The following is a 24,792-nucleotide window of genomic DNA, read 5'->3' as shown; positions in this document are numbered from 1 at the left end:
TTGCACAGGCTCCAGGCCTCCCTGATGTTCGATGGAACCTGGCACACCTGGTTTTGTTATTTTCCCTTCACCACAAGGTGGCCAGATAGCTCACGGAAATTCCAAGGCACAGTACGTAATAAAATCAGATAATTTTCAACTTGGATTGCCAGACTGAGTTGTTTTCTGAACCATTGCATTACGTTTTGAAGTAATTTAGTATTTGATGTGTTATTGTAATGATGCATTGATTTGCATTTTTGTGGTTCTGTTGTCAGCCACTTTGAGCTTGTTTTTGTGGCATATACACTTAAATATGAAAAACATTTTGCTGCTGTTAGCACCCATTCCCTCCCTGTTCCTTTTACATGCGCGCGCACACACACACACACACACAAATATGCCTGCTAACTTTCAGGCTTGGCCTCACTGTTTCTATATCTTGTTTCCTTGTGTATCCGGTGGAGCATGGTCCATTAGGGCAAATGAGACCCTGCCGTACCAATCTACAGCTGCCTCCAGCCAGCTTTCACCTGCCTGCCTTCTTTATTGACAACCAGCCCACTGGGTGGCCCTGCCTGTCAGCTTCTTCCTCTGCAGAACTCAACAGGAAGGAGTATGGGGACAAAACTAGAATATGTTGGCTCCACCAATCATTTGATCTGGCGCCACCTACTGTGGGGCTCCCTGCCTTCCACCCTACCAGTCCCAAAGGGCACCAGCCACAACAACTCTGCCTAAGAATGTGGAGTACCACTGGGTTATGTGGCTTGGGGTGGGGGTGGGTTCCTATGAGGGTGGTGCTATGGTCTAAACCACTGAGCCTCTTGGGCTTGCCAATCGGAAGGTCGGCGGTTTGTATCGTGCGGCGGGGTGAGCTCCCATTGCTCTGTCCCAGCTCCTGCCAACCTAGCAGTTCGAAAGCACGTCAGTGCAAGTAGATAAACAGGTACCATTGCGGCGGGAAGGTAATTGTGTTTCTGTGCACTCTGGTTTCCATCATGGTGTCCTGTTGCACCAGAAGTGGTTTAGTTCTGCTGGCCACATGACCCGGAAAGCTGTTTGTGGATGAACACCGGCTTCCTTGGCCTGAAAGTGGAGATGAGCACCACATCCCATAGTCGCCTTTGACTGGACTTAACCATCGAGGGGTTTTTGACCTTGACCTATGTGCCCTCTAAAGAGGAGAAACCATGCCTAATAATTTGTCTGGGATACCTTATGCCAAGGGCCTACCAGGTATTTATTGGACTCCAATTTCCATCAGCCCCAGCCAGCATGACTAATATTAAGGAATTATGGGGGTTGGTACAGGTGCGGGGCTTGGGGCAAACTTTGAGGGGATAGGCGATGGAGTGGCTGAGGTGTAAAAGGAAGGGGTTTGGCCAGGTGTGGGGGAAGGTGGTTTGGCAGGAGTGATGGCCCTTAGAATATGCATATGTATAAGGACCCACCCTATGCTTCTGATTCCAAATGCAGGTTTTCATATTGGATTTTTCTGCCCTGGGACTTTACAGTGAAAGGTGGTAATTAATAATAATAATAATAATGGGCAAATACAGTAAATGGGAGGTGCATGTAGGCCTCCACATACATGCTGCTTGTAGGAAGCAAGTGGTGCCAATTTGTATGTTCCCTTACACCCTAAAAAAAATAGACGGGCAAAGGGAGATCCTGGAAACTGAGTGCATTTGCACACTCGCGCACACAATCCTATATTGCTCCATCCTCACACATGTTGAAAAATGGTTCCGAAAACGAGTCTTTTGCCCCAGAGTGTTTGCACAACTGGGATGTGGGTGAGCAGGACCCCTTTGTTCTCTATTCCCCCAACTTAACTTTAAACACAGCAGCTATTGAATCAGTCTTGAAGATGGCAAAAAAATCTATTAAACACAGGATCTCAAAAACAGGTGTCAAGTCTTTATTACCTTTTGAGCTCAGAATGTTTCCTGGATGTCATCTTCCTCGGTCTGGATTTCATCTGGCGGCCTTTTCCTCCTTCCTAGTCTTTCTTGAGTCATCTCCCCCTGCTGACCCCGCACTTTCTTCTGACTTTCCTTGCTTGATACATCAACCATCCTCAAGATGTTGATCTCTGTGGCATCGTCTGGGTGCTGGCTTTTTGTCCTGCATTTCTTCCTTCCCTTCTCACCTTTTCTCACCTTTTCCTCTCCTTCCTTTTTCAGGTAGGCTGTTACCTTTCTGTTGACTGTGCTGCGACGAGATGCTCCTGGAAGTTTCAAGCATGCAGAATCGCACACAATCGGCTGCATTCCTTATTCGTCCAACTCCTCTTAGTTGTAAACACCCTGCACCGCTCTTTGTTTATTGTTGCTCAAAATGGTAGGTTTCTCCTGGTTATCTTGTATCTCGTAGGTTGCCAAGCTCCTCCTCTGATGCCTCTGGGTTGGCCTGTCTTCCCAGTGGACCTGCAGGTGAGGATGTTTGCAGAGGATGGTGCTACTACAACTTTCACTCTCTATGGGTGTGTACAGCTGTTGCTGATATCTTTGCTTAATGGCATCTGTTCCGTTTTCAGTTTCTGGGGAGCATAATTCTTCCTCTGTGATGGGGGAGGAGACTCCCTTTAGGAAGCCTTTCCAAATGTACTCCCATAGAATGTGGGGAAATACTATATGTTCAGTGGATTATAATTAACTTGTGCAACAAAAGGTTGCTTGGCTGGTACGTGGGGAGCGCTGCCAGGTGTGGAAACAAATTCCTACAGGGATGGAGGAGAAACAAGATTCAGCGGCATTTAAAGCCAAAGCCTATCTGATCCACACTTTCCAAAACCCAATAAAAACTCATCCATTTTTCAAAATTTGCACCCAATTTTGCAAGGCAGTTCTTCAGCCAAGTAACATATATAAAAATGCATATGCTAATGTAAGGTTTCCATAGAACTGCATCTATTAGTGAAAACAACATACACAATTGCATTATACTTGGGGAAGTTGCTTTGCAATCGTGTGGCTATTAGGCAAAGCTGCATACAAAGCTGCAATTTAGGGGAAATGTGTATTCATAGGCTGATGAATTTTCGTAAGGACATCTTTTTTAAACAAAATCACAAAATGATGTTGAAGAGAACTGAAGACTGGAAAAATGAGAATCCTAGGAATTGTGGAGTTGGAAGGTACACCAAGGGTCATCTAGTCCAACCCCCTGCAATGCTGAAAGAAACTGAAATCGACAGATTCACCCCCCTACAAGGCAGCCATGAACTCTCTTGGCAGGATCATCCTTAGATGAACCATCACCCCCCCCCCCACTTCTCTTGCTCTCTTATATGCACTTGTATTTTGGAGCTACCTTTTGTAAAAATTGTCAAGGTATTTTATTTACTTAAAATTTTACTTATTTACTTAAATCCTATTTGCTTTTGCAATGATTACCAGAATAAGCGTTAGTGCAGAAGGCTGCAGCATGATAGCTGCCAGGAGTGAGATAAGAGGTCTGTGCCGGTTGCCAATCTTATCTGCTACCGAGCCAAGTTCAGGTTGTTACTCTTAGTGTAAAAAGCCCTTAAAAACTTGGGACCAGTTTACCTACGAGATTGCCTTAATCTACATATGCCCACTTGATCTGCAGAATAGGCACTGCTACAGGTGCCACATAACACCCCTTCCGTATTTGTAATAACTCAATCGTTTAGTGTGGCAGTCCCTACACTTTGGAACTCCCTGCCTATTGAGATCAAGCAGGTGCCTTCGCTCCAGCTCTTTCCGATGCCTGCTAAAAAACATTCCTGTTTAGACAAGTCTACCCAGATGCTTGAGGTAATTTTAATCCCTTTTAGTATTTTCACTTTTCTATGTTTTAAAGTATGGCTGTGAATGTTTCTCTACTGTTTTATTTTTGGAAACTGTTTTGAGGTCCCCCCCAATTAAGTGGTGTATAAATTTTATGAAATATAAATAAAAACAACAACGTAGCAGTGTGTGCATAGGAGCCAGCTCTTTCACCCATCCCAATAAAATATTTGAGGGGTCCACCCCCCCCCCCAGTTGATGGGCATTGTTATTCAAATGGTGTGCGTTTGCCGCATATTGTGATTGATTATGCACGGTGGGGCTTACCTGGGCACCCCAATATTTTATTCAAGTCCATGCCAGATTACCAAATAGGCAAGAGTAAGCACCGGCCTATGGGCCCTATGACTTTTGGGGGGCCCGTGACAACGGATCAAAATAATATTGATTTGATCTTGAAATTGGTTTATTAGAATTGTTGGTTGGTAAAACAAAAAACGTATTAGGAGATAATTTGGGATCCCCCTTCCCCCCCATTTCAACTGCCTAGGGGCCTCCACGGGGTTTAATCCGGCACTGATTCGAGTTGCCCCCGCCCCCTGCGTGTGTGTATTTATGATTTATTTTTTTCATCTAATAAATTGCACGGGGTTGGACTAGATGACCCTCGGGTCCCTTCCAGCTCTACGATGCTGGGATCTAATAAATTTGTATGTGGCCCTTCTCACCCGAAGATCGAAGGGCGGTTCACAACATAAAAGCGTAAGATGAAGCGCACATCGGAGTTCCCCAGTAGCTCCGTCCTTCCCCAGAGGCGACGCTAGGCGGAGGAATGGAGCCGAGTATGGCAGCCTTTAGCAAAGCGGGTCAAGGCCCGGATCCGCCCACGACGGGGCGGGGAAGCCGCCGAAGGTCTCCCCCGCCTCCCTTCTCCGTCCCTCCCCATCGCAGCCTCCGGGGCACCGCCGGGTCGCTTCGGCTGCTGCAGCCGAGGCTGCCATGGCGTGTGGATTGGCCTCCAGACTCCTCTCCTCCTTCTCGTTGCTCCTCTGCTTGGGTCGAGGCATCGCTGCAGGTCGGTATGCGAGGTCCGGGCTTGGGCGCACGTGGGGACGGGGCGACCCGTGTCCCGCCGCGGGGCTTGTTTTGCGCGTTTGTTGGCCGCGCCCGGGGAATGTGAGAGGTGCCTGAAACAAACAGCCCGAGACTCCTTCCCTACTTCCGAAGTTACTAGTGGGGTGAGGGGGATAAGTCGCCCCCCTATTAGTAGCCTAATGTCCCACGGCGCTGGTTGCAAAAAATGTTAAAAACAGCATTAAAACACTTGACAGCGCGCGCCCCTTCAGCTCCTAGCAGATTTAAGGTGGTCCTTTATTTTTAAAAAAGAAAGAAAACTTCCCTCATCCCCCCCCCCCCCAATTTCCAATTGTAACAGAAGCAAAAGAAACAACAACATTTATAATGGCAGTCTTTCTGACAATCGGTCACAAGCTCTGTTCTGGCCCTGCCAACGATCTGGAACCACTTTATTTATAGTTACTTATTTTAATGTAAATAAACCCCGCTTCCTTCTGAACTGTTCCAAGCTTGATATGCAGTCATACGATACATAATTTGATATTGTTGTGTATACTGATGATTTGTCATCTAGATTGCCCAGGTGGCAAGCAGTCAGTTAAAATTAAAAACCATGATTTGTAAATAAAACAAACAAACAGTGGTACAAATTAACCTAATGCTCAACGCTGGACTGTAGGAGCTATCCATAAACCAAGTAATTGCTTTTGAAAAAACTCAGTCATGCTCCCCACCCCTAAATTCCACCTTCTTTTGTTCTTTTGCCAAAACCAAGTATATAGGAATATATACAGTCCTTAAAAAAAAAAGGAAAATACAGTAGGTAAAAAATACAATTACAATCCAAAGTTATAACCAACAAACTGATGTGGATGAGTGAGCTTTGGGGCTGAGTGGGGAACTGGACCCAGATATCTGCAGTAAGGCCAAATTTCTGCCCACGGCACCCCACATTGATTGACTGTCAAAACACAGGCAATAAGTGGCTCCTGTTAATTGGAATCTGTCGGAGTTGTTTTTGGTCTGTTGTTTTTAATTTTGGGGCTGTTGCTGCTGTTTTCTTTTTAAAACACAATATTAATAAACAGCAGTGGTTGGAGAGAAATTCAGATCAGATTTAGGGGGTGCATGGGGTAGGGTAGGGGGGTGAAGCCCTATCGCGCGTTAAAACACAATATAAACAACAGTTTAAAAGCACCTTTACAATCGCAGAAATAAGGTGGGTTCCCCCATATGTACTTCTCTAGTGTCAAAGGCCAGGGGTAAAAGATTGCATCTTCAACATCCTCTGACAGCTGCATGATGAAGGTTCCAGATGCATCTCTGTAGGGAAGGAGTTGCACAGCTTGGGGGACGCCACCAAGAAGGCCCTCATTTAGGCACCAACCCACTCCCAGATTTTGAGGGCGGTCGAACTACCGAGTGGCCCCCTCTGCTAATCTTAGCACCGAGAGGATTTGTAGGGAAGGTCTTTCAGGTATTTGGGGCCTGAGTAGTGTAGGGCTTTAGGTACCAACACGTGCACCTTGAACTGGGCCTGGAAATGTACTGGGAACCTGCTTTAAAACAGGGGTTATGTGAGATCTCGAAGGAACCCCAGCCAGCAGTCTGGCGGCTGCATTTTGGACCTGCTTAAGCATTACTTTGGAGGTGAGTCATCGTCCGCCTGGTCCGCTGCAGCCTTTGAATCCACGTATACAGCAGGGTGGACGCTTTATAAATGTGAAATGATGGTTTGGCAGTCGTAGAGCAGCAGTCCAAGGAACAGCAATGGGTCTGCTGTGTTGAAAGACGGTGCCAGACAGAAATCGAACAGCACAATAAATGAGGGAATGCAAAGTCACGTTTCAGTGGAAACCTTCTCCACCCATAAGAAGTGTCTTGATGGAGAAGACCCAGGAATGCTTTTGGCCTATATCCTATTCCTCACACTTGGCCAAGAAGTCTGCAATCTGTGTCTCCTTTGTTGTTTGCCCTCAACACCTTTGCTTGTTTGTTTATTTAGAGCATTTACACCCCACCCTTTAGAGTAGAGGAAACGACTCTCAGTGTGGCTTACAAAAAAACAGTTCCAAGATGGTCCTTGTCCTCAAACTCAGGATCTTCAAGAAAATAAAATGGAAACATGGTGCACAAGGAAAAAAGGAAGGGGAGGGAGGAGGATAAAGCCAGCTCAAGCACAAGTTCTTTAAGTTATAGTTTAATAATAATAATAATAATAATAATAATAATTTATTTATACCCCACCACTCTGGGTGACTTCCAACAAAATATTAAAAATACAATAAAACATCAAACATTAAAAACTTCCCTAAACAGGGCTACCTTCAGATGTCTTCTCAAAGTCAGACAGCTGTTTATTTCCTTGACATCTGTTGGGAGGGCGTTCCACAGTGCGGGCGCAACCACCGAGAAGGCCCTCTGCCTGGTTCCCTGTAACCTCGCTTCTCACAGTGAGGGAACCGCCAGAAGGCCCTCGGAGCTGGACCTCAGTGTCTGGGCTGAACGATGGGGGTGGAGACGCTCTTTCAGGTATACTGACAGGTATAAAGAACGCTGGAATCCATTCCTCCTCAGCCTCAGCCAGCATGGCCAATGGTCAGGGATGATGTGCGTTGGAGCCCTGCAAATCTCTGGAGAGGGCCCAGTCTCCCCTCCCCTCTGGCATTGCAGCTAATCCCGTCTTGCAAGATGGTAGAGCTGGTTTCTATCTTTTCCTGCAAACTCCCTGCTGCTTGAGCTCCTCAGAGGAAATGGTGGCATACAAATGTAGGAAATAAATACGCCACTGCTTTGCATGAATGAATGATTGCAGTGATTTTTCTTTCCCCTTTGGCCATCCACAGGAACGGAGGAGGTGGTGATTGGGGAGGTGGAAGGAAACGTCACCCTTGTGTGCCGGAATGTGTCTCCGCGAGCGCTCAAGGTGGAATGGTTTCATGGCGACCCGGGAAAGATCCCCATCCTCTTCTCGTCGGACGGCAGCCTCCCTTCTGACACTCGCTTCTCCCTGGTGAGGAACAGCTCCTTCCACATCTCAGGCTTGCGGCTGCAGGACGAAGGCAACTATACCTGCAGAGAGGTCCTGAATGAGACAGACCACAGACACAGGATTCAGTTGCTCGTTGCCAGTAAGTTGCCATCTTCCTTGTTTGCTTGGAGTTTCTTTTTCTTATTTTATAATAATTTTTATTTGATTAAAAAAAAGAAAAATGAAATAAAATGTACAACAAAATCAATTGCAAATCCATATAAAGAGATTGCTCTGAATCTCAAGACTTCCCCCATCCCTTCCATGAGTCCTAATATCAACATATCAATGCATATCAATCCGTTATCCACATTTTTTATCCATCTGAGTTATCCATAGTTTTTGTTACCTTACAAGTGAGATTAAAACCCTGCTAATGTTTTCATCTGCTTACAATGGTCTCCTAAATAAACTATAAATTTCCCCATTCTTTTTAAAAGTTCTTGTCTTCTTGGTTTCTGAGCTTTCCAGTTAATTTTGCCATTTTGGCATAGTCCATCAACTTGGTTTGCCATTCTTCCCTGGTCGCGAAGAATGTTTCTTCTTTCAGTCTCTGGGCTAATAACATACGTGCGGCTTTTGTCACATACATAAACATACTTTTCTGATCCTTTGGTATCTCTGTACCTATAATTCCTAATAAAAAAGCTTCAGGTTTTTAAACAAACGTTATTTTAAACATTTTTTTCATTTCATTATATAACATCTCCCAGAAAGTTTTTATTACCTCGCACGACCACAACATATGGTAAAAGGTACCTTCTTTTCTTTACATTTCCAGCAGATATTTGTGCTTGTTTTATATGTTTTTGGTAACGTAAAGGTAAAGATACCCCAGTCGCGGACGACTCCGGGGTTGCGCTGTCATATCGCTCTATAGGCAGAGGGAGCCAGCGTTTGTCCGCAGACAGCTTCCGGGTCATGTGGCCAGCATGACTAAGCCGCTTCTGGTGAACCAGAGCAGCACACGTAAACGCCGTTTACCTTCCCGCCGGAGCGGTACTTATTTATCTACTTGCACTTGACGTGCTTTCAAACTGCTAGGTGGGCAGGACCTAACAACGGGAGCTCACCCCGTCATGGGGATCTGAACTGCCGACCTTCCGATCGGCAAGCCCTAGGCTCTGTGGTTTAGACCACAGCACCACTAGTATGAGTCAAATACCACCTGCACATCATAATTTTCTTTCAGCGTACAACATGCCGTGAATTTCAAATCTGTTTTCCAATTTGCTTGGCGTTTCTTGCTCTTCAGCCAGCTCAGGGGTAGATAGCATGGTGTTCTCCATTTGTTTTTGGATTACAAGTCCCATAATTCCCAACTTGGTTATGTTAGATCGGGGTGTTGTAGCACAACGAAATCTGGAGGCCGCTGTGTTGACTTATTGAGGCTACATTTCTTCAGGCAGCGCTGATTGATTGGTTGATTATATTTCTATGCCTGTCTTCATTCAAATGAATGAAAGTGGCTTACAAACAATAAATAACAGTAACAAGATGGAACATAACAGGACATCACAACGACAGCATAAATTGAATAGAATGATTAACAAATCATCAGCAAAACAATTAACAAAGCGACTAAAAAAACCAAGCTAAACATCACAATTAAAGTCATATTACAGTGGTACCTCTAGTTACAAACTGGATTTGTTCCGGAGGTCCATTCGTAACCTGAAACCGTTCTTAACTAGCGGTGTATTTTTGCTAATGGGGCCTCTTGTGGCCGCTGCACCGCCAGCATACGATTTCCGTTCTCATCCTGGGGCAAAGTTCTCAACTCGAGGTAACTCTTCCAGGTAAGCGGAGTTTGTAACCTGAAGCGTTTGTAACCTGAGGTGTTTGTAACTTGAGGTACCACTGTATATGATTAACGAATCAATACAGCATTTATAATCTATAAAATGATATTAACAGCATTAATAAATTATCAACTAAAGAATGAACTAAGCACTGTTAAGTTCATACACACACTCTCCACACGCCCATGACTCATAAACGTTCACTCCATTCATTAAAATACACATGATGCCTGTGGCAGCAACTCCCTTCTGAATGTTCCTCAGGCTGGAGGTGGGGGCAGCCCAGACGAAACCAACCACCCCCTGATGGCAAACAGGAGTCTCTCTTCCCTCAGGGTTCTTCCTCCGGAAGCAGCTCCTTTTTGAAGGCTCCTGGGGTTGAAGGGTAGGGCAAGGCAGGTGGGAAAAGCTATTAGCTGCTGGCCAACACAGTTTCCCACGCCTTGGGAGGGGAGAGGGCTCTTGAGGGTTCCCTACGGGCATCGGGGGGGGGGGGGCACCATGAGAAGATGGACCATTGGCCTGGTCTCTTCTTGCATTCTTTAAGCAGCTTGCTTGGTTGACCAAATGGTCTTAGCAGTAATACAGGAAGATAGGTCTGATTGTTTTTTTTAAAATCAGATTATGTTTGTATACACGTTGGAAGCTGCCCAGAATGGCTCGGGCAACCCAGTCAGATGTGCAGGATGCAAAATAAATAAATAAATAAATAAATATTATTTAAATTATTATTATAACTATTACTATTATGATTCCAATGGCCAGCAGCCTCTTTTGCACAGGAGATGACTAGATTGCTCCAGGAAGGTCTGGTACACTACCCAGCCCTTGCAGAACAGATACCCATTACAACTGCACAATGACCTCTCCTCCTCCTCCTTCCTCAGCAAAGTCCCCCTAACTGCCACCACCCTCGTGGGAGCTCTGGTATTTTCTTACTAACTGGTTGACCACCTCCTCACTTCCTGGCTCTGTTCCTTGCACAGCACCCTGTTTGCTTTCGAGGTGTGCTTTGTTGGTCATCGTGAAGCATGAGTGAATTGAACAGAGGGTGGAACCTTTTTCGTTGCAGGGCGTTACAGCTCTGAAAGGCTGCGACCCTGAGGCTGGAGGCCAGCATGGGGGAAGCGTGTCACACTGCAGGCTGGACCGAAGTCCAGATATCTGCCATGCAGGGAGGGACAGGGAGAGGGCTGCTTGCCTTGTTTCCAAAGGCCCTGATGAACCACCGCAGCAAAACCGGAAATTGCTGAACCTTCAGGAATCTTTGCAGATGGAAGTTGGCATCCCCTTTTAGGGCAGAGCGGCTGTTTTGCATGTGGGGTTTTTGTGTGTGTGTTGAAACCCCCCCCCCAATATTTCTAGCTAAAAGGAGCAGGAGTTGGGAGACAGCTGCTTCTGATATTTCTTTGTTTGTGGGGCAAACCCCTCCTTCCCACCTCTCAGCAGCAAAACTCACTGGGGGAGATCAGTGGTAGAACAGTTGCTTGGGATGCCAGCACAGCCAGTTTTGAGGTCGACAGACCAGTGGGTTGACTCAGTGTAAGGCAGCACCCTATGCTCTTGTTTATTCCGTAATTGGAGCCATGAGGACTAGAATCCTGCTTTATTTCTAGGGAAAGCAGAGTGCAAGGGCATCTGCTTTGTCACTGGCATCTGCAGGCAGGGCTGGGGAAAGACTTCTGACTGAAACCCTGGACAGCTGCTCCCAGGCGGTGCAGCCAATACTTTACTGAGCTTTAAATGATTTTTTTTTAAATCGTGGACGGGAAGGCTATCCATGGCTGCTAGCCACAGTGGCTATGCTCTACCTCCACTGCCTGAGTTGTGGGTTCGAGTCCCGCATTGGGCAAAAGATTCCCACACTGCAGGGGGTCGGACGAGATTACACTCAGGGTCCCTTCCAGTTCTATGATTCTATGCTTAATTCAGTTGTTTGCATTTGCCTGTATAGCCTAGTGGAGGAAGAGCAAGGTCTGGGTTCAGGACCACGGACAGTGCCCTTTACAGCCAAGGTCAAATATCCAAGGTTTCTCAGAAAAGTCCTGGAGTATCTGGCCGAATTTTACAAAATTTATTTGCAGATGGTAATATGGACTTGAGAGATAATCCCCTGATAGGATACTGATTGGCAGCTGTAGGTATCCCTTGATAAAGTTCATTCCAGAATAAAGCACCCTGCATTCCCACCAGAAATAGGAAGCTGCCCCCTTTGTTCCCACAACCTCTCCAACAATTTGGTGATTTGTTGGAAGCAACATGAGATAGGTAAACAGCTTTTAAAAGTATAGTCGTACCTTGGATCCCAAAAGCCTCGTGACTCAAACGTTTTGGCTCCTGAACGCCGCAAACCTGGAAGTGAGTGTTCCGGTTTGCGAACATTCTTTGGAACCCGAACGTCCGGTGTGGCTTCCTGCAGCCAATCGGAAGCAGTGCCTTGGTTTCCGAACATTTTGGAAGTCAAACAGACTTCCGGAATGGATTCCATTCAACTTCTGATGTACCACTGTATATCCTTTTTCTTTTCTTTTTAAGTACCTGTCTCTTCCGCCTGCCTTCCAGGTGGCCCCACCAAGGTGAATGTCAACATCGGTCCTGCCACGGTGCTACCAAATGGCACCCTCTACGCCCAGAGACACGGGACCCTCAACTTCTCCTGCACCAGCGACTCCCGCCCAAGCTCTGCGACCAAATGGGATTTCTTCCAGTCTGGCTCTGGGCAGGAGCCCTTCACGGAAGTCAACAGCTCCCTGAGCTACTTTACCCTCTACAACTTGTCGCCCAGGTTGCAAGGAAATTACTCCTGCTCGGCAACTAACCTGCTCAGCCACCGGCAGCAGACAGTCACCCGTGAACTCCTCATCTACTGTACGTATACTAATAGGAAACACTTGCATAGGGTCGTTGCAGAGTTTTGCCTTAAAAGCACTCAGTACGGTGGCCTGCATCCCATAGAACGTGATGGCCCAGCTAAACATTGTGATACATCAATATATCACGATGTCTGAAATAAGGATGGAACTATGTAGAGGCGAACAGTAAGGGCGGGCAATATCTGGGTTTTCAGCATCGCGATATATCACCAGCTAAACGTGATATTCTGATATATCGCAATGTCTGAAATAAAGATGGAGCTATGTAGAGGCATGGGCTGGCTTCATGGTTTTCCCCACATTGTGATTTTTTGCATAGCGCACACCCACCCACACTATGATTTGCGATCAATGCTTTTTTTCGGGGGGAAAAGGTGGGGAAACTCACAATGAAGTAAGCTTGTTTGTTGCAGGCCCAGTCACAGTGCCCCCTGCCCTCCCAGCAGTGACTAAATGTAATATGTAATGAATAAATTGAAGCAGAAAATGATCTGGGTTCAACTTTATCATCTGCTTTGCATGCAGAAGGTCTTGCATTCCTCTCCAGGTAGGGCTGGGAGACAGGCCCTGCCTAGAAAGCTGCTGCCGGGCGTTGATGGTACTGAGCTCAGATGAAGCAACGGTCTTGGCATAAGGCAGCTGCTTCTGCGCCGGGAAGGAAAGCAAATACTGGACAACTGAGCTTGCCAAGTAAGCGGAGGGCAGCTTCCTATGCATCCCCCAGGCCTTCAGTTTAACCATGACACCACCCACCTAACCTCTGAAGGCAGGGAGGCTGCCATGGGCCCCCCAGTGACGATCTCGGTGGGCTGTCAAGTTCAGCATCAAAGATGGCGTTTTCTCATATATCCTGATCCTAAACTGCTTAGGCCTTGAAAGGGTATTTTGAGGCTCCTGAGGGAATGCAGCCCTTGAGGGGACTCTGTTGTGAAACAAAAGCGTAGGGTGGATGAAAGCAGAGTGAAAAGAGGGTGGGCTTCTGCTTCTCTCTCTTTCCATCTCTCTCTCTCTCCAACACCCCCTTCTCTCTCTCTCTCTCTCTCTCTCTCTCTCTCTCTCTCTCTCTCCCCAACACCCCCTTTTCTTTCTCACTGTTGCTCCCCACCCAGTGCCACGAAAGGGACAGATTGCTCTTGTTGGAGCGTCTTGATGTGGGAAAACCCCCACCTAAAGTCTGTTGCTCACGAGAAGGACAGATCCTGAAGTTGAGGTTCCAGGACTTTGGCCACCTCATGAGAAGAGAAGACTCCCTGGAAAAGACCCTGATGTTGGGAAAGATGGAGGGCACAAGGAGAAGGGGACGACAGAGGATGAGATGGTTGGACAGTGTTCTCGAAGCGACTAGCATGAGTTTGGCCAAACTGCGGGAGGCAGTGAAGGATAGGCGTGCCTGGCGTGCTCTGGTCCATGGGGTCACAAAGAGTCGGACACGACTGAACGACTGAACAACAACAACAAAGTCTGTTGCAACCAAGTGTCTTAGTCACTAACAACACTGAGCGACGCCCGAGGATTCTCTAAAAGCAAAATTTTATTTGTTGCAGGAAAGGTTACTGCAAGCGATCAGGGAAGCGACTGGAGGCAGAACCCAGATCTCTGTTTACACACAGTTTTGATAGTCGTATAGATTAGACCTGCAAGACACCCAGTGATAAGAGTCTTAACCGCAAAGGCTGATGTTTCCACACTTCAGCTAGCTAGGCATTTTTCCTGTTTATACCCCTGTTTTAAAGGTCACGCCCTTAAAATTTTCCTTTACACACACCCCTTGTGGTTTGCACTTTCTCTGCCCCTCAAGCTTGCATGATTTCAGCACAAATACAAGGAGAATACACGATGATGGTGCCAGCCTGCAACAAGATGGCGTTAGTCTTGCTTCTGCTACAACAAAGATGGCGGTGTTCTTGCTTCGATCACAACAGTCTGAACTGTTCGCTTGCTGAGGGTCACGTGAAATTGGTGGGGTGCGGATTGCTCGTGCCCGCTTCAAACCTGAACACCCCAGCCCCCCATGGCCAGCCATGTCTTTTCTTTACCTGCCCTGCTCCAGAAACATATATCACCTGTAGGGCAGTTGGACATGGCATGGCCCAAACATCCTGCTGGGAAGGCCTAGTGGGCCTAATCAAGCCTGTGGGCTGTAGGTTCTTAACCTCTGCTTCAAGGGACACATCGATGAAAATTAGGCTTGGGAGAAGGGGGAATGAAATGGGCAAAGGACCTTTGTATGTGAACACTAGGTTGTTTTGTACATGCACAATGGCCCCAAAATAAAAAAAATCCTCTCAGGCTTATATTTCACTGGTTGTGAACGTGATCAGTGCGAGAGGCGCGTTCGCAGCCTGAAGTGCCCCGTCTGTGCACGCGCAACGTGATTAGGTTTTCTGCGCATGCGCGAGCGCCAAAACCCAGAAGTAACCAGTTCCGGTACTTCTGGGTTCGGCACAGCCTGAAAACGCAATACCTGCAGCATTAATAACCCGAGGTATGATTGTACCTTGGTTGCCGAACGCATTGAAACTCGTACATTTCGGCTCCCGGATGATCAAAAACCGGAAGTGAGTGTTCCGGTTTTTGAACAATTTCCGGAAGCTGAATGTTGAGCGCAGCTTCCACAGCTTCCGATTGGCTGCAGGGTGCTCCTGCAGCCAATCGGAAGCCGCATCTTGGTTTTCAAACAGTTCCGGGAGTCGGACGGACTCTGTTTGAGAAACAAGGCATGACTGTATAGATACATTTTTGCGGAAGAGAAGGTGAATGTTTGGTCTCCTTGGCTCTGCCCTTTACCCAGCTTCACCTACAGAGCCCGCCCTGCCCATCCCTTATTACAATAATGCACACAGGAATCTTATTTGTTTTGCCTGTGGAGCTTTTGTGTTGAAAAACAGGTTCTGGGGCAAAGCCCAGGGAGGAGGCAACTCAGGTTCAGCTCTTTCATTCTATCGTCTGCCTTATTTCTCAAATGACCTGTCCAAAGCCTCTGAAAGTCATTCTGGGATAAGAACATTTTTTTAATGGGTTGCAAGAATTAAGAAAAACAATCCTGAACTTTTGCGGACATCCAGACTTTTTGGGTGGCTCAAGGTTAAATCACATCCTGTGCTTCGGGCGGCTGACTGTGTTTTCATGCTGGATTTTCACTGCATATCAGCTGGGGCCATGCATGTGTCTTTTTGGGGGGGGGTTATTACAAAAACAAAACAAGAAATTGTACCCCAAGTTTTAACATGCAGTGTTAAGGAGAGAGCTGAACATCTTCAGTTCTGATATTATGCCAAAATTCCGAGGCAGGTTGCAGAAACAGCAGTGCAGAAAAAATGGAAAGGGGGGGGGACACCAATTGTAAAAAAGCATAAGAACCAAATTAAACCATTGCATCATTTTTTTAAAAAAAATCAAAAATCCACACAGTGTGCTATGGATCTAACAGATTCAGATGTTCTGCTTAGCTGCCTTCCAATGGCCCATCCAGCTCAGTATTTCCTACACTGACTGGCAGCAGCTCTCCAGGGTTTCAGGCAGGGAGTCTCTCCCCCCCCCCCCCGGCCCTACCTGGAGATGCCACCGGGGATTAAAGCTGCCCTGCAAAGCAGATGCTCTACCGCTGAGCTGCGGCCTGTAAGGTTCTAAAGATTGCAGAACACCTCCACCTGTTAAGCACGTGAATTTCTATGCCTTCCTCAGATCCTCCACCATCACTGCCTCGATGCTGGGCTCAAACCTCCGTGGAAGGCTCTGGAGGGGTGCAGCTGCATTGCAGCTGGACCGGGGGTTACCCGCACCCCATGCTTCAGTGGACCAATCTGGGGAACCTGAGCCAGGACGGTAACGTGACGGACATTGCAGACACCAATGTGGCTGCTTTGAATGGCTCGCCTCTGCTCTCTGGGAAGGAGTTTGTTTGCCGCGGGATCCACCTGCTGCAGCAGACTGGCCAGGCCTGCACCGTGAGGCTGGGTGAGTCAACAGACTGATAAAACCCTATTTTTAAAGCCATTCTAAGTTGACCATCACTGCTTCCTGCGTTTGCCTTCCTTGCTTTCTTGATATGCCTGTTTCAATCACTCTTTTTTCCCTGCCTTGTGTTTCCTCTGGTTTAGAGGCCCCTTCGCTTGTGTCCGACCCCATGAGGAGCTGCTTCGTAGGGGGAGCCACTAGGATGACGTGTCAGGCCAGTGCCGGAAACCCCCCTGCCAACATTTCCTGGCTGCGCAACGTCTCCCGGACTCAGATGGAGATCCGTTCCGGCGGGAGGTTTCTGGTCAGCCAAAAGGGCAACGTCTCCACTCTGGTAATCCAGAACTGTTCTCACAGTGCGGACAGCGGTTTGTACATTTGCAAGGTTGAGAACCCCCTGGGGCTGAAGGAGGCGTATGTTTACCTCACCGTGATCGGTAAGCAGATAACCTTTAAAAAACGGCAGTCCGCTGGTATGCTAAGGAACGAGGCGGGGTGAAGGTTGTGTCAATTTTTGGATGCTCTCCAAGCATCAGACATTGCTAGTAAAGGGGGGGGGAATGATTTATTCATTCTTTCTTTTAGAGAATTTGTACCCTGCGCTTAGGCATGCGGGTGGCACTATGGTCTAAACCACAGAGCCTAGGGCTTGCCGATCGGAAGGTCAGCGGTTCAAATCCCCATGACGGGGTGAGCTCCCGTTGTTCGGTCCCTGCTCCTGCCCACCTAGCAGTTCGAAAGCACGTCAAAGTGCAAGTAGATAAATAGGTACCGCTCCGGCGGGAAGGTAAACGGCGTTTCCGTGTGCTGCTCTGGTTCGCCAGAAGCAGCTTAGTCATGCTGGGCACATGACCCAGAAGCTGTCTGCGGACAAACGCCGGCTCCCTCGGCCAGTAAAGCGAGATGAGCACCCCAACCCCAGAGTCGTCCGCGACTGGACTTAATGGTCAGGGGTCCCTTTACCTTTACCTTTACCCTGTGTTTTGGCCCCAAAGGAGCACAAAGTGTCTTATGTACAATAAACTAAACAGTGTTACCCAAACTTGGATCTCCAGGTGTTTTTGGACTACAACTCCCATCATACCTAGCTAGCAAGACCAGTGGCCAGGGATGATGGGAAGTGTAGTCCAAAAGCAGCTGGAGACCCAAGTTTGGGAAACCCTGAACTGAAAACAAGGCAGTGCCTCCGCAACCACCCATAATACTAGAACTTGGGGCTGTCCAGGGAAGCACAACATCCAGGGCAGACGAAAGAAACACAGGACATAGTTAAACGGTGGTATTTGCTCCCGCAATGTAGAATGATGGCCTCCAACTTGGATGGTTTTTAAAAGATTAGGCACATTCATGATGGAGAAGGCTGCCAATAGCCATGTTCTGCCTCTACAGTCGGAGGCAGGCAGTTTTCCTCTGTATACCAGCTGCTGGGAGTCACAAGTGGGGAAGAATGTTATTTCTCTCATGTCCTGTTTGTGGGTTGGCCCATTGTGAGAACAGGATGGGTGCACTAGGTGGGCCTTGGGCCTAATCCAGCAGGTCACTTCTTAAGAAGTCTTCTTGGCGGTTTTTCTTTCTTAAAAGAGTCTAGACCTGAGAAGTAATAATGAGTTCTGGGGAAAGGCAACGAGCTACTGCTGAATGTTGGAAAGGTATAAGAGAATAATAAAGGAAGACAATAATAATAAATAATAATAATTTTATTATTTATACCCTGTCCATCTGGCTCGGTTGCCCCAGGAGAGAAACAAACATACATCAGGGGAGAATAAACTCTGCCTCATTGACCCATGAGGTTGAAATCAGAGGTTGAAAGGAGCAGCATTTTGGAAGCTGCTTTGCACTGCTCCTTATCAGTTATTATTATTGACAAGGATTGATTGATTGATTGATTGATTATATTGATATTAATAATATTATCAATAATAATTACTGCCTGTTTATTTCTCCAGAGTTTTCTATTTTTTTTTAATAAAAAAAATCTTACACTCTTGTGGAATTTGCCATTGGGTTGCTATGTAAGCGTCCCTGAGACATTTAATTGACAGTGAGTTATTTATTTTAAATGAAGACGTTAAATAGCCCAGAACTGCTACTTCACTGCTTTTCTCCCCCCCCCCCCAAAACCACTCCTCCTGCCACAGAGCCAGTGAACATCGCAGGCATAGTGGGTGCAATTGTGGTCCTTTTGCTGCTGGGCGTTCTAGTCCTCTCTGGAGTCCTCTTATACGCTGGACCCCGTTGGTGCCTAAAAGGTAAGCTAATAACCCTTCTAGGCGACTTTTTTAAAAAAGAAACAACTGAAAATTACAACTCCCATCATCCCTGACCACTGGCCATGCTGGCAGGGGCTGATGGAAATTGTAGCTCAACAACATCTGCAGGGTCACAGGTGCCCCCCCCCCGGTCTAAAACTTGCTACAGGGGTATTTGAACGGTATGCAGGCACCTTTTAGTGGTGAAGTGGAGAGCAGTCAGAGACGTGGTCTTTTCAGTGATGGCATCCCAGTTTGTGAAATTCCACTTAAGGCAGGATTGAAATCTGTGCAATGAATCTCTTCATTCCAGTACTCTCTTTTTAATTTTAATATTTAATTTTATATGATACCTAGTTGGTGGCTTTCAGCACATATGTGCACATACAAGAAAAAGATTTAACAAAAGCCAGTTCTGGGCCTTTAACCCACCGTATCTCCTGTGATTTGGGCTCTCTCAGATTGGGCCAGAATTGTAGAAACACCACAAGTTTAATGTAGCAAAACACAAGCTCTATGCCCTTTGATATCACTTCAGATGCATGTTTTACATTCTGAGCAAGTGCTTGTTTACCCATTGATCCTCAAACTGTCTCCTCTTTCTTCTCTCTCTCTCTCTTTCAGCCAACATGCTCAGGTGAGTGTCTCCTTTTCTTAAGTGGGGAAGTCCTAACCAGCGTCACCCCGTGGGACTGATGCTCGGTATTAGAGTGCTTGTTTTGCATGCAGAAAATCTCAGTTTCAACCCCTGGCATCTCTAATCAGAGCAGGGATAGGGAACTATTTTTCACAGCCAGAGGGCCACATTCCCTTCTTGGCAACCACCTAGGGGCTGCATACCAGCAGTGGGCACGGTCAGAGGCAAATTGGGCAGAGTATGTGAAGCTGCCCAGACGGTTGGCACTGTCTGCACCAGGAATGGGGAACCTTGTTGGGCAACTTTCCAGGGGCCACAAGCCCCTGTTGGGAGGGGTAAGGGTCAAAAGTGGACAGAACAGGAAACATACATTTTGCCTCTGTACAGTAAGCTAATACTGTCATGCCTTGTACTTGGGACGTTTTGGCTCCCGGACACCGCAAACCCGGAAGTGAGTGTTCTGGTTTGTGAACGTTCTTTGGAACCCGAGTGTCTGATGGGGCTTCCGATTGGCTGCAGGAGCTTCCTGCAGCCAATCAGAAGCCGCACTTTGGTTTCCGAATGTTTTGGAAGTCAAATGGACTTCCAGAACGGATTCCGTTCTACTTGCGAGGTACCACTGTATCTGCATCCAAAACCACCTCTCTATCCTCCATCCGGCAAGCAAGAGACATTATGGGAGATTAAGCCCACGTTCCAGACAGGCAGAAGCCCTTGAAGCTGGGGGTGGGGGTGGGGGGTGGCTGGGGAAAGTCCCGAGGGCCACATTGAGAGGCCTAGGGGGGCTGCATTCAGCCCCAGGGTCTGAGGTTCACCAGCGCTGAGTTAAAAGAGTTGGGTAGCAGGCTGTGACAAGGATCTTTCACTGCTTGAGTTCCAGGAGAGTTGCTGCGAGTTGGAGTCAGAAATGTGGAGCTGGATGGATAAGTGGGCAGCTGACATGCCTGGGGTGTTTTTTTGGTGGCCAGGTCTACCCATTGAATCTTGTGGGGGTTCTCCCAACCCTCTCCCAGAACAGATTCAGAGGAGACTTGGGGAAGGGGAGAAATCTCCATTGCGCTAGCCAGAGTCCTTGCAATGGACTTTTTCCAGTGGTCCGGTCTACACGTTGAAATGCATTATTCAACAGAGGCATCTGTGCTGATGGGGGAAAAAACCTCTACCAAGATCCCCACCCCCAAGTTGCAATATAGCTGCACAACAACCCCAGCAGAGGCGGATTTAGGGGAGTGCAACTGATTTGGTCGCACTGGGTGCAGAGCCTCGGGGTGGCATAGGGGCCACCGCAAATATAACGCAGAATGCAGGGTGAGAGGCAGGGGGTGCCGAGTTTTGGCATCGCACAGGGCACCGTGGAAAAATGAAACCCCAAGGTCTGCCACCGACCCCAGTCCATTTCCTTCTGCTGCGAGGGATAAACCCTGGGAGCTGTGCGCAGATGCAGATGAGAGGGCAGATGGCATTAAATTCCTTGCCTGTTGAAGAAGAGGAGACAGGGAAAGGTCCCGCTGACCGTTCTCTTAACTTTCCGACCTTCTGACCATTGTAGGAATCGAGATGCAAGTGATATCCTTGTGCTGATGGATTCGGAGGAAGAGGATCCGCTGGCGGAAGTAGCCGGGGAGCCTGCTTCAAATCAGGGGGTTGCCCTGGCTAATGGAGGGTCTGCGACGCCTCACCAAAGTAAGCTGTGAACCTTTGCTTAATTTCTTTATTAGCAGACCATTACAGAATTTTATAGCGATTGACAATTAAGCCCGGTAGATAACATTAATAAAAATGCACAATAATGCATCTAAAAAACCCACAGAATTAGAATTCTAGACAATACACCATTGTTGCTGGCATCCATCTGCCTCAAGAGTCAAGGGGGTGCCCCTCGGGGGGTGAAGTCAAACCGCTGTATTAGCAGCACCGAAGTGACCTCCCCAGGGTGCAAGGAGGACCTGGGCTCGCTGATGTAGTCCAAAGGAAAGCAGAGCAATGGTTTGGCACCAGCTTGGCTGCAGGGACGCGGGTGGCGCTGTGGGTTAAACCACAGAGCCTAGGGCTTGCCGATCAGAAGGTTGGCGGTTTGAATCCCTGCGACGGGGGGAACTCCCGTTGCTCGGTCCCAGCTCCTGCCAACCTAGCAGTTCGAAAGCACGTCAAAGTGCAAGTAGACAAATAGGTGCCGCTCCGGCGGGAAGGTAAACGTCGTTTCCGTGTGCTGCTCTGGTTCACCAAAAGCGGCTTAGTCATGCCGGCCACATGACCCGGAAGCTGTACGCCGGCTCCCTCGGCCAGTAAAGCGAGATGAGCGCCGCAACCCCAGAGTTGTCCTTGACTGGGCCTAATGGTCAGGGGTCTCTTTAGCTTTGGCTGCAGGAGTTGCCAGAAGGAAGCATACAAGACACCATCCAACCATCTTAGGGACTCTGCTCCAGATTTCTGTAGGGTTTACTCTTTAGCCTTTTCTCCTCCCAAAGCTGTCCTGCAAGGCAGCGGAAGTTTAGGATCCTTAGGACGTCCCTATTTTCATTGGAGAAATGTTGGAGGGTGCAGAGTTATCCTACCCCCGAGCCATCTGAAGGCAATCCTGTATAGTGAAGTTTATTTTATGTTTAATTTTTTAAAATGTATTTATATATATGTTGGAAGCTGCCCAGAGTGGCTGGGCCAACCCAGTAAAAAAATAAATAAATAGTAAATATCATTATGGGATGGGACGTCCCTATTTTCACTGGAGAAATATTGGAGGGTATGAGAGAAAGTCTTCCTATATATTTAGGAATAGTTAACCACGCCCAGAATAGCATTACAAGAGAGGCATGGTCACCCCAGTGCATGATGGGTAGAGAATTCCAGTGCAGTTCCTTGAAGCTCTCGGAAATCTGTAACCAAAAGCCTCTGTTTATTAACAATCTCTTCAGATCCATGGTTCACAGTTACAAGGGCGGTAGACCTGCTGAGGTAACTGTGAACCTTCACAGCCTGAGTCATGCCTTTAGTGGGCTGCTAGGTGCTGTTTTCGCCATCGCTGCCTCTAGTAGTATTCCGGATCATAATTAAAACATGCAGTAAAATTTACAGCGATGGCATGACTCTGGAAAAGGATCGAGAAATAGCAATCAACCTTACAGCAGTTGCAAAGAGCACGATAGCTAAAAACGGGAGGGAGGAACGTTTATCTCCTAATGTACGTAAATGGTTTTGGGGGGAAAAGGTCTATAGTAACAAAGATTAAGTTAAATTATTATAAAAGAATACATATATCTCAGAGGTAGTCAACCTTTTTGAGTCCATGGCTCCCTTGACCAACTACATTGGTACCTCGGGTTATGTACTTAATTCGTTCCGGAGGTCCGTTCTTAACCTGAAACTGTTCTTAACCTGAAGCACCACTTTAGCTAATGGGACCTCCCGCTGCCGCTAGAGTACAATTTCTGTTCTTATCCTGAAGCAAATTTCTTAACCTGAAGCGTTATTTCTGGGTTAGCAGAGTCTGTAACCTGAAGCGCATGTAACCTGAAGTGTATGTAACCTGAGCTACCACTGTACATTCTTTCTTCGGCACCCCTGTGGGGCTCAGGAGCCCAGTTATGTCACCCCTTTCCTGCAGAGCTGGCAGCCTCTCACCCTTTTTTGAACACCTTCCCTTGTGGAGCGTTCCCTCAGCTTCCTCTCCTCCTCTCCTCTCCCCGCTCCTGCTGCCATCCCTGGTCTCCAAGCTGCCCCACAGGGGTCTAGGAAGAGGATGCCCCCAGCCTTAATGGTCCAATGGAGACAGGTCAAAGGTGAACACGAGGCCAGCACCTTACCTTGGGAGGCAGCAGTGGCAACAGTGGGTGCTGCCAGGCCAGCGTGGTGGAAAGGCTCCCCTACAGCACTGGGCACTCAGCTCCCAGGCAGGCCTTGCACACAGCAAGCATAAGAAAGGCCAGAACAGTGCCTGCCTGGCCTCCCAGTTGTCTGTCCATTCCCAACAATGGCTGGCTGGGCTCCCTCTCCTGCCTGCTTGCTTATTCTGATGCCACCTCAGCTCCTGGTAACCAGCACCCCCTGGCCAGCCCCAGAAGCACCATTCACCTGCGAAGCTTGTAGCCAGGGCTGCTGCAACAAACAGCTGTGCAAGCCTTCGGGAGGCAGAGATGCGAGAGGGCATCAGAGGAGGGAGGGAAGGAAAGAGGGATAGAGACCAATGTTGCCCATGGCACCCATGACCATCATTCAAGGCACCCCAGGGTGCCATGGCACACTGGTTGAAAACCACTGATATAACCTAATAGGTATTTTGGGAACGTTTTGGAATAGTAAGTCTAACAATAATGTTTATGCTGCTTTCAACTTGTTGTAATAGGGTGATTATTTCTTTAATTGTGTTTTGGTTTACTTTATGGAATCTAAATTAAATTTACTTATTAAAAAAAAAAGCCAGCATGCAGTAAACTGATCCTATGAAAATAACCCAGCCATTAAAGCAGGAAGCTTGGAGTAACAGCTGATGGTGATGTGCTGGTGTAAGTTTCACTCCCTTGTGCTTTGTTTCAGGTCCCCAGGCAGACGTGCCTAGTGAAAATTCCCTGGAGGACACCAACAGAGAGACCATGTCCTAAATGTAGAGGGAGCTCTCTTGCCTTTCCGTGTGTGCTAGGAAACCAAAGCTTCACCGCAATGTAACTCTGCTCTGATCCTGACCGGGGAGAAGGAAGGAGTTCACTTGGCAGCCAGATCATTCTCAGAGGCCTTCTTCATCCCGTCTTGATCATGCCCTTCCACATTTTTCATAATTCGCCCGCCTGCCTTTTCTCCCCCCCCCCCGCCCCCGTCTTCCCTTAAAGAAAAAAAGACTGAGCTTGAAACTTCATGGCAGCGATGCAGGAAATGTGCAGGGAGGGGGCAAGAGCAGGGCAGTTTCCTTCCTTAGGAGCAAGATGCTAAGATCAAGGCTGTGTTAGGAAGGAGCTTCGCTGGGCAAGAGATCCTCCACGGCAGCTTGAAGGGCTGGAGGGAGGGAGCTGTCTTGAACCCAGTTCCGTTTGCCCAGCTTGGATCTTCCTTGGCATGAAAATGAATTGGGTTCTTCTGATCCTTGTCCATGACTATGGGCAGGATTCTTGCATTGCAGGGGGTTGGAATAGATGAGCCTTGAGGTCCCTTTGAGCTCTACAATTCTGTGATTCATTGGCTTGCGTATTTTCAGCAAAGTGGAGGCAGCCGGCACAACGATGCTTCCTCTGTGGCCTTAAGCAAGCCGAATGTACCCCTCTCAACTCCTTCTGTTCTGGGATTCTCTTTTGTAGCTCAGGCTTGTAGCTCAGGGACTAGAGGATCTGCCTTGCATGCAGGAGCTCCCTGGTTCAGTCCCTGCCATCTCCAGTTGGGACTGGAATAAGACTCTCTGTCTGGAGAGCTGCCAGTCAGTGTAGGCAATACTGAGCTGGGTG

The 24,792-nt window shown here is 47.7% G+C and overlaps 1 protein-coding gene across 1 annotated transcript; it reads left to right on the top strand.

The window, feature by feature from the left end:
• Positions 1-4,656: 4,656 nt before the first annotated feature.
• On the top strand, positions 4,657-24,160 carry VSIG10 (V-set and immunoglobulin domain containing 10). Its single transcript, XM_033174690.1, has 9 exons — positions 4,657-4,812; positions 7,661-7,945; positions 12,210-12,515; positions 16,205-16,477; positions 16,621-16,914; positions 18,619-18,729; positions 19,354-19,366; positions 20,916-21,049; positions 23,897-24,160. Exons 1-9 carry the CDS (start codon positions 4,737-4,739, stop codon positions 23,959-23,961), a joined length of 1,557 nt encoding a protein of 518 aa, XP_033030581.1. The 5' UTR covers positions 4,657-4,736; the 3' UTR covers positions 23,962-24,160.
• The last annotated feature ends 632 nt before the right edge of the window (positions 24,161-24,792 follow it).

The sequence above is a fragment of the Lacerta agilis genome, chromosome 17 (genome assembly GCF_009819535.1).
Source record: "Lacerta agilis isolate rLacAgi1 chromosome 17, rLacAgi1.pri, whole genome shotgun sequence".
Taxonomy (NCBI): domain Eukaryota; kingdom Metazoa; phylum Chordata; class Lepidosauria; order Squamata; family Lacertidae; genus Lacerta; species Lacerta agilis.
Note: the sequence above shows the minus strand (reverse complement) of the source record. Positions and strands in the feature narration are given on the sequence as shown.